Source organism: Ostrinia nubilalis, chromosome 21, assembly GCF_963855985.1.
Source record: "Ostrinia nubilalis chromosome 21, ilOstNubi1.1, whole genome shotgun sequence".
Lineage (NCBI taxonomy): Eukaryota > Metazoa > Arthropoda > Insecta > Lepidoptera > Crambidae > Ostrinia > Ostrinia nubilalis.
Genome location: NC_087108.1, coordinates 1,090,005 through 1,099,683, shown reverse-complemented (window position 1 = coordinate 1,099,683; position 9,679 = coordinate 1,090,005). Strand labels below are relative to the sequence as shown.

General features: G+C 37.2%; 3 protein-coding genes and 2 long non-coding RNA genes across 5 annotated transcripts in view; 1 reads left to right on the top strand and 4 right to left on the bottom strand.

Moving 5' to 3' along the window:
• Window positions 1-9,679, bottom strand: part of LOC135082033 (uncharacterized) — a 194,883-nt gene that overhangs the window by 26,269 nt on the left and 158,935 nt on the right. The window lies entirely within an intron of this gene.
• Window positions 115-1,755, bottom strand: LOC135082003 (venom serine carboxypeptidase-like). The gene has a single exon (XM_063976751.1). The coding sequence runs from the start codon at window positions 1,623-1,625 to the stop codon at window positions 207-209; it is 1,419 nt and encodes a 472-aa protein (XP_063832821.1). The 5' UTR covers window positions 1,626-1,755; the 3' UTR covers window positions 115-206.
• On the top strand, window positions 3,642-5,534 carry LOC135082000 (venom serine carboxypeptidase). Its single transcript, XM_063976749.1, has one exon. It carries the CDS (start codon window positions 3,885-3,887, stop codon window positions 5,346-5,348), a length of 1,464 nt encoding a protein of 487 aa, XP_063832819.1. The 5' UTR covers window positions 3,642-3,884; the 3' UTR covers window positions 5,349-5,534.
• On the bottom strand, window positions 5,762-7,378 carry LOC135082001 (ATP-dependent RNA helicase WM6). Its single transcript, XM_063976750.1, has one exon. It carries the CDS (start codon window positions 7,268-7,270, stop codon window positions 5,990-5,992), a length of 1,281 nt encoding a protein of 426 aa, XP_063832820.1. The 5' UTR covers window positions 7,271-7,378; the 3' UTR covers window positions 5,762-5,989.
• On the bottom strand, window positions 7,585-9,117 carry LOC135082002 (uncharacterized). Its single transcript, XR_010259320.1, has 5 exons — window positions 8,843-9,117; window positions 8,451-8,558; window positions 8,256-8,343; window positions 8,078-8,143; window positions 7,585-7,882 (listed from the first exon to the last, which is right to left on the bottom strand). It is a non-coding gene; the product is annotated as an uncharacterized LOC135082002 (long non-coding RNA).

The window sequence follows — 9,679 nt, the reverse complement described above, 5'->3', positions numbered from 1 at the left end:
TGTATTCAAACAATACTCACCCAAAGTAATGATAGAGATCAATGATATTGTTAACGTGAAATTGAATTGACTTGATTTAGTTTCTATTATTTATTTGGTAATTAATAAAATGTATAAACTAAAAATAATATTTTTATTATAAAAAAAACATTTCATCATAAAATTATAATATTTTATGTAACTTTACCAAAACCCATGTAAAATTGTCAAAATTTGCCTTGGATGAAGCGAGTTATGAGGTTGAGGGCCCATTTCGGTTGATCATGGGGCACCATGTGTCCGGCATTTCGTACCAAGACTTCTGTCAGATTGCCAGCTTTCTTCCAATAACCAGCTATATCATCTCCTACTTTCCACACATTTCTAGTGGCTTTTTTGTACTCTTCAGCCGAAGAAAAGTTTAGGTTACGTAAGAAATTTTCTGTTAACGGATATGCAACAATAATGTCTAGCTGCCCATTGTAAAACAGTATGCGGTAGTGTGAAAGTAACTCGGATATGTCTGGTGCTACCGATTTAAGTATGTCAAATGCCAAGTGTATTTGTACTTCTTCCCCCGAGTTGAAGGGCAGTCCCCCTACATGGATACTATGTCTTAACTTATCGTTTTGTAGTAAATCTGTGAAAATAGACATGTCGTCATCATTGTCTGTTTTTAGGAAATTGTAGTAGTCGGTGAACCCTGTATAAGATTTGAAGTAAGAGAAGTTAGTCAATTCTCCATCCATTAGTTTGTCCATCAGTATGTCTGCCTTTTCCCAGTTTTCGTTTTGGATTTCAGCGGCAATATCCGTTTGATACTTCTCAAATACTTCCAGCTGATTATTATCAATCAATCCATGTTGGTAGAGGTAATTTCCATAGTCTATTTGGTGAACCGGATCACAGTAAGCGTTGCCCATTGCAAGACACTTCAAGTTGATCAATTCATCGTCACCATTGTCATTTTGATTATGAATCTCCATTGCTAACGCTGGAATATATTTCCCTGCATATGATTCCCCAGTTATACAGAAGGTATTGTTCCTTAAGTCAGGAAATAGAGTGAAAAATTGCTGCATGGCATTATAAAGTCCCTTGGCGACGCATTTTTCATCGGAACAGTACCCTTTATCGTCGTTGGTGTAACTGAATCCCGTACCAACGGGATTGTCGATGAATATCAAGTGGTTCTTCAAAGCCCAGTGATACTTTCTAAGTGCGAAACCGTCTTTTTTCGCTATAAGAGGTCCCAACTCTGTAAACAAGCCAAACAGAGAGCTACCACCAGGTCCGCCTTGTAACCAGAGGACTACGGGTGCATCGGCATTTTTAGAAATTGGCGGGAAATACCAAAAGTAGAGATTCGAATTGTACTTCTCTTCGACGGTGAAAAACCCCGCGTGACTTGGAAATCCTACTCTGTCTGTGAGAGAGACGCGCGATAGTTTCTGGGCCTCTGCTATGGAGCCTTTCTTGAGGTACGGAGTCAGGATCAAGGGATCTCCCGCATCTCCCGACGTCTTTGCCTCCAACTTCAAGCGCGGGTACACGTACGGAAATATTATTGCGTGTAAAGGCGAAATTAAACTTACTAATACACAGATAACTATAAAAGACTTAAAATTAATGAGATCGCCTTGCATTTTTGTAAATAATACAAAACTCGAGTACACCGAGATAAAAAGCAAAATGATATTTTGCTTGAAGTTTACAAACTGTCAAAGTAACAACAGAAAGAAGAACTATCTGACTCAGGCTCAAAACTCTATTATTCACCAATAGACGATTTAACGCAAAATGAGCTTACTTTTATATGATTGGTTACCGGCTTTTGGAACAACATGTCTTCAGCGAGACCAACATGTCTGCAAGCTGATCGAGGGCGCTTATCTTATGAATCAAAGCTGTTTTCAGCATTAATTTTAGTAAAGAACACAATAATTGTATAGTATTTTTCTGAAATACAATTTAATGTAAACTATGAAACGATTAAATTGGTAATTTGCATAATTATTTTGTGATTTATTATAAAGAACAACTATAGTTCCCTTTTCTGCCGACTTCCTTAAAAGTTGGTCACTCTATCATTGTTAGAGACACTGGGTAAATGACCCTCATTGAGTTCGTTGACCTATTTGAATTCAAACCACTTGTATGTACACTTAAATTATAATGAACACACAAATGGACTATGTGTAATATTTTTCCACTTTCTTGTATCGTACTCATTGACTCACCACAATAAACAATACTTCGTAACATCGGTTTATATTACTTAAGTTGCAAAGTGCAAATAATATTATTACCTACTAGCTTTTGCCCGCGGCTTCAACCGCGTGAAATTTAGTGTCACAGATCGGCATAAATTATAGCCTATATGTGAATTTGGGTTACAAACAATAATACTGTAAAGTTTCAACAAAATCCGTTCAGTAGTTTTTGCGTGAAAGAGTTTGCTAAGTAGGTCTTCCTAGCCTACCATTGGCCATAAAAGTTATTACGATAATTTATACAGTCACATTATTATGTACTGTTCTAGGTAAACATTACCTTTTGCCCGCGGCTTCACCCGCGTGAAATTCAGTTTGCGTCTATAAAATATTATGTTATTCTGAGTATAAACAAGCAGTAACTGTAAAGTTTAATCAAAATCCGTTCAGCAGTTTTTGCGTGAAAGAGTAACAGTCACACAAACCACGCACAAACACTCGCATTTATATTGACGACGTATGAAATTAAAAAGCACTTTTCTAAAAAAATTAGAATTGGAAAAAGTTACGAAACTACTTAGAATAAGTACCTGCATGGTGAACTTAAAGCTAAAATCATTAACTGCTGCCAGTCAACCTTTGAGTCAGACAGACAGTGAGCCTGCAGTATTTTATGTGTTTCTCACTGAATTATTATGATTTATTATGCTTGTAGCATAATAATAGTTTACTCTCGCAGCTGACTGTACTTAATACTTATTAACACAGTTACCTACTTACTTACTTACTATTGATAACTTGTTCTAAATTAACAACAACTGCTTTTGGCCTAAAATTAGGCCTCGTTTATTATTATGTCCGATATAAAAAATGTTTGCAAAATAATGGTTAACTTTAAATTAATCACATTATTGCCAATTGCATAACATTTTGAAATTAGTGGATGTGGTTTTAAGCCGTGGTGAACCGTCAAGAACAAAGGGGGTCCGGGTTCAATTCCCGGTCTGATAACATTTGGAGAATGACCTCTACAAAGTGCATTTTTTCTTCGAGATCGTGTTTAATATTCACCTGATAATGAACTAGGTAGGGCATATAATTAAGATGCTTTTGGTCTTTTTCTCATTCTAAAAAACTGCGGCCTATTTCAGAATCTATCGATAAAACGACGATGCGCCATTTATTTCGGCTTAAAAAATGTTAATTTGTTGAAGTGTTTTAAGTGCATAAATTAGCTTTTTCTCTTTGAAAGTAAGAGTTTGTTTTCCTGCTTTTTTAAAGGACCGTATTATTCTGGATAAAGAGCGCGCATCATTCAAACTAGATTTTATAAAATGCATAATTCTATTGATTTCAGAATTACTACACAATTTACGCGGTCGACGGAATTTTTAGGAAATAATCCGGTTTGTTTTTTCACTGTGCAGGCGCAGAGCTGCATGCGAGCAAACAGTGGGCGGGCGTGTTCCATTGTTGGTCGAAAAGTGTAAAGCCGTGGTAAAGCGCTAAAAGCTCCTTTCAGCTGCTGAGTTGTCAAAGTGTCAATGTCAAACTAAGTTAACTTTGTTGTTGTTTTATCAACAATGATTTTTTAGTTTCCCTAACGGCAAAGTACCGATAAGCCGGTTTATATACGAAGGTTAAGTATTTTTGTTATCACGCCAGTCATTGGCGATAATTCAAGCAGTCAGGATGGCCCGCGCGCTCTGTTTTTTGCTTGCTCTTCAAGCACTCAACGTTCAAGGCTTCTTCCACCGGTATCCTAAGATCGAGCTTGGCGAACGCGACGGTGGTGATGCTGGGAAACCTCTATTCCTCACGCCATACGTCGAGAGCGGCAACATCGCTGATGGCAGGCGGCTAGCACGTGTGCCGTTCACAGAGAGTTTGAGGATCAAAAGTTACGCCGGCTACTTCACTGTTGACAAGAAATACAACTCCAACCAGTTCTTCTGGTACTTCCCAGCGATGACCTCGAATAATCAGCCGGCTCCGGTGGTGGTGTGGCTGCAGGGCGGGCCGGGCGCTACGTCTTTGTACGGACTCTTCACTGAGAATGGGCCTCTAAGGGTGCGCAACGGTAAATTTGAACGCAGGAAGTACAACTGGGCTCTGAGCCATCACGTCATCTACATCGACAACCCCGTTGGAACAGGATTCAGTTTCACAAACGACAGCAAAGGTTACTGTATTGATGAGGCCCAGGTGGGGGAACAGCTGTATTCAACTCTCATACAATTCTTCCAACTATTTCCTGAACTGCAACAGAATAAGTTCTTTGTCACAGGCGAGTCATACGGTGGAAAGTATGTTCCTGCTCTGGCTTACACCATACATAAGAAGAACCCTACTGCTTCATTGGAAATCAACCTGAAAGGAATTGCAATAGGCAATGGATTGAGTGACCCTGAGCATCAACTGTTGTATGGCAAATATTTGTACCAAATAGGCCTCATTGATTGGAACCAAGCCAAGGTGTTTGAAGAGTATGAAAATAAAACAAGAGATTTCATTCAGAAAGGTCAATGGAATGATGCTTTTGATACATTTGACACCCTCTTGAATGGTGACTTAATAGATGGGAAGAGCATTTTCTACAATATGACTGGTTTTAACTTCTATTTCAACTACTTGCACACCAAGGACTACACTAACTATGAAGACTTTGGTCCCATGCTACAAAAGAGTTCTGTAAGGAAAGCCATTCATGTTGGCGATTTGCCTTTCAATAATGGTTCCATAGTAGAGCAGCATTTGAAGCAGGATGTGATGAAATCTGTAGCACCATGGATATCAGAGCTCCTCGACCATTACTATGTTGTGATATACAATGGGCAGCTGGACATCATTGTGGCTTATCCTTTGACTATAAATTACTTGAGGAATCTGAATTTCACTGGATCTGAAGACTACAAGACTGCTAAAAGGTACATTTGGAAAGTGGATGACGAGGTTGCTGGATATGTGAAGCAAGCTGGGAAGCTGGTTGAGATCATGGTGAGGAATGCAGGCCACATGGTGCCAGGAGACCAACCAAAGTGGGCATTGGATCTTATCACAAGGTTCACCCATGAAAAAACCTTTGGTGACCATGATGTTTATAATAAACATTACAGAAAAAAGAATGGCATTTATGAAAAGAAAATGTTTGTTTGATAAAAGTTATGTGTTTCAAATTCCATTGTAGTTACTAAGTGTACTTATTTTCCTTGTAAGCTAAATTGTTGTAATTCTAGGTATTGTGTTCAAGGTATCCACTGTAATCAGAAACCTACTCAATGTTAGCATTGTCTCAAGGCTCAATACTCATTGTTGAAATAAAGTTTTTATATATCTGAACAATGGTCTTTTATTTTATCTTATCAAAATTTAATTTGTATCTTATACATAGTCTAGCTAGGGAACTCAAATACTAAATAACAAGTATAAAAGTAATGAGTTTAAGTACCTTATAAAGTTATAATTGACTTAGGTAGATTTGATTTGGCATAAACTAGGTATACCATTTATAACAAAAATTAAAATAACATAGTTGCAGAGATCTGGGAATGTATAACAATAAGAGGCAATTTTCACAATATCAAATGTCACTTTAATTACTTTTAAACCTAAATTATTAGTATTTGGACATGAGCTGTGCCTACCAATGTATTACACAAGGTGATCACTCTGTCAAACTTACAATAGATTAACAAACTAAATGAAACAACACTCATGTTGGTGAATGACAGCCGGATGTCTAAAGTTAATTACCACAAAGTTGGTACAAAATGGGAATGAAACACTAAAGTCCATAATTATCGGCCCTCAATGTAAGTAGACAGCTCTATCTCTTCAGGCAACTCCGTTATGTTCACATCGAAACGGTCTTGCACTTCATTCAGGATCTTGGCATCATTTTCATCAGATACCATGGTTATGGCCAAACCCTTGGTACCAAAACGCCCGGCGCGAGCCACTCGGTGTAAGTAGGTGTCTGAGTCTTCAGGCATGTCATAGTTGAATACTATGTTCACTCGCTCAATATCCATTCCTCGTCCAAACAGGTTGGTGGCAACAAGGATTCGCTTCTGGAAGTCCTTGAATTGCTGATAACGAGAAAGACGCTCATCTTGAGTCATGTTTCTGTGGATTCCAATAGCAGGGAAGTTCTGATCTGTCAGCAATTGAGCTAGTGCTATACAACGTTGCACTGACTTCACAAATATCACAACTTGGTTGAATTCCAAAACATCCAACAGCTCGAAAAGCTTTTTGTTTTTCTCGTTTTCCTTCAACTTCACGTAATGCTGCTGCAGTCCGTGCAGTGTCAGCTTGGCCTCGTCATCTACGTACACCTCCATAGGATCCTGCATGAATTTCTTGCACACTGGTCGGATTTCCTTGCTCAAAGTAGCGGAGAACATCATAACTTGTTTTCCGTGTGGGGTGTTCCTAAATATCTCCTGCACGTCGCGCCTCATGTCCAGAGATTCCAGCATTTTGTCACACTCGTCCAGGATGAAGTGTTTTAGATGTTTCAGGTTTAATTTCTTGCTGTTGACTAAAGCTAAGATTCTGCCGGGAGTTCCCACGACGATGTGCGGGCAGGCGGTCTTCAGCACTTCCTCATCCTTTTGGATGGGCATTCCGCCAAAGAACACGGACACACGTACACCAGACATGTACTTTGAGAATCTTTCATACTCTTTGCTGATCTGGAAGGCCAACTCACGAGTGTGGCACATAACTAGCACGTAAACATGATTCTCAGACGGTTCCAGCTGCTGCAATGTTGCTAAAACAAACACGGCCGTTTTCCCCATACCGGACTTCGCTTGACATAGAATGTCCATGCCCAATACGGCTTGTGGAATGCACTCATGCTGGACTTCTGAAGGATGCTCGAAACCGCAGTCGACGATTGCTCTCAAAATCTCCGGTTTCAAGAGAAAATCTCTGAAGCCAGAGCTGTGGATTGATACGTAAGAACCCTTAACCTCTTTCTTGGGAACCGCGTCTGCCGCCCCTTCGGTAGTCTGCTGTTCCGCCTGCTCTTCATCCTCGTCGTAGTCGAGAAGTTCGTCGTTATCGGCCATGATTTGTAGTTACTAAATATAATTATTTACGACACGGACTCCAGAAGAGCACGTGAAATTTATTTTGAACAAATTTATTTCACAAATGGCGTCGTCGACCGGCGCACAGATTAGAGAGTATGTCTAAAGACAGATAGGAAACGGCCCTAGTATTTGTTGAACGATAAACAAACTGGTACCGAGCTAGATTGTCCAGTAGGTGGCGCTGTAAACAATATGGCGTCTGCCGCCCACAGATTAAATATATACCTCTCATACTTTTTTTATGATCCGTTCCGTTTCATGTAATGTGTTTAAAAATAAAACTATTGAAGTATAAAATAAAACTTTATTGATGAAATATAACATGAAATATTTTGTTTACGAAAATCAATAAGCAATAAAACTACTGGATTTTAAAAGATTACAGTTACTGTTGTGATAACAGTACATTGTTTTAGTTTTTACATTATGTACTCACGGATTGACATTTGTATGTAACTCATATAAAATATGTTGCGTTAAGACTTATAGTAAAATAGTTTAATGTTCTCCATAAATTCACACGTTCACTCTCACGTTGGTTCTGTCCACTCTACTGTAAGCAGGCCAGATCTACATGTTTCTCACCACCTGTAAAATATATGAAATATTTGTAAATTTAGAGCAAAAAGTCACCGTAAGTCTGTAATCTTCTACATCTACATTCTACACTAATATTATAAAGAGTACAGCATATAAACAAGTGATCGATCTATCTATCTACCATGCCTACTGTCTGTTTTGTTTCTAGATTCATACTACTTTGTTAAATGAAAATTAATTTACCTTGTCAAATGTGTACTTGTCAATCAATTACTTAATATATATTCACAGAATCTGGATTCCACCAATCTGTAATCAAATAATTAACTTTTAGGTCTTTCTATTTGATCCTAGATGAAAAGCGTCAGAAGATACGGGTAAGAATGATTTTGAGGGTCTTTTCAATTTTATAGGTACTTACCGAATGTTCTTATAAATAGAAGTTGTTTTAATTGTTATCTGGGTAATTCATCCAACACAAATCTTCCTAATTTAATGCATGGCATAACCTGCAAATGAAATGAGTTCATCATTTGTAATTAAGCATTTTTGGTCTTGTTTTATTGTTTAAATAGGTCTCTTTTAAACTTCATTGAATATGTTGGTTCATCTGGACCTTTTTAAGTAACAGTTGACAATAATGAGCAGCACCAGTGATTCCACAGCAAGCACTTTTATTGTAATTGCTGCTTAACACTTTATAAGTTCGAAGTTCGATATTAACCTGAAACAAATAGGTACTTAGATTCATTGTATAAAACACGTATCATTCACTGTATCCTGCAATCTATGCCTGCAATGTACCTACTTGTATTATATTTTATGTCCAAAATCCAAAGTATGTTGTTACTCCATGAAACTATCCATATTTGGTTTCCATTGATTTAAATGGAGTTATGAATGATTTTGTAATGAAGATTTAATCCTTTGTGTGGTTCAATACTTAAAACATGATGTTGCTGCAAGTAATAACCTATCTCGAGTGAAATAACTTACTTATTAACTTACTTGAGAGAATTTTTTTCGTAAACAAACATCAATCCAACAGGCAATCCATGCACATGTAGTTCTTATTAATAATGACTGAGAAATTATTGATTTCAATTAGAAATAATTAAAAATCGTAGAAAAACACGTTTTTCCGATGAAAAATTTTTGACGTTTATTTTTTTTTAATAATGTCACAGTTGTAGACTTGAGACGGAACTAAAGTGATTAAAGTGAAAATTACGACTTTGAATTATTATACTTTTAAATAACCATTTAATTTATAGAAATCACATAGATTCAATAAAATAATTTCTGAATAAAAGCTGAAGTTGTAATTCGAAAAGGTTTCTAAGGTTTCTAACATGCAAAAGACCACTGTCGCATACAGAAGACAACTATAAAAAAAGTCACTTCCTCTCGGAACTGTCAAAAAAATTCACTCTCTATGGAGCTGTCAAACTCTATGGCGTTTCCACCCCGTGGACCGGCGTCAATATTAGTGTTGTGCACCACAATCGAGTTAAGGTAAATCGATATGGCAATTGAAATAATTTTCGATAATTATTTTTTTCGATAAGGACGAATAACGAATAAAAATATCATGTACTATTTCAAAACAATGTGAAAATATTTAATTCGGTTTGAAATGTTCTGTAATGCAAAGAATTTTCATGAGAATTTTACACAAAATTTTCAATTGAACACTCACATTTGAGAATCGATTAAGATTTGATTAATTCAACGAATGAATGACATCATTCTATTTCCCGCCATTTGTCTATGGTAAAGTACCACGGCTGCGTTCATCAAGTTTTTATTTTTGGTAATGCAACGATTACTACTACGACTAATTTT

Bases quoted from the DNA above. Each gene is read 5' to 3' on its own strand.
- LOC135082003 (XM_063976751.1), bottom strand. From the start codon at position 1,625: ATGCAAGGCGATCTCATTAATTTTAAGTCTTTTATAGTTATCTGTGTA.
- LOC135082000 (XM_063976749.1), top strand. From the start codon at position 3,885: ATGGCCCGCGCGCTCTGTTTTTTGCTTGCTCTTCAAGCACTCAACGTT.
- LOC135082001 (XM_063976750.1), bottom strand. From the start codon at position 7,270: ATGGCCGATAACGACGAACTTCTCGACTACGACGAGGATGAAGAGCAG.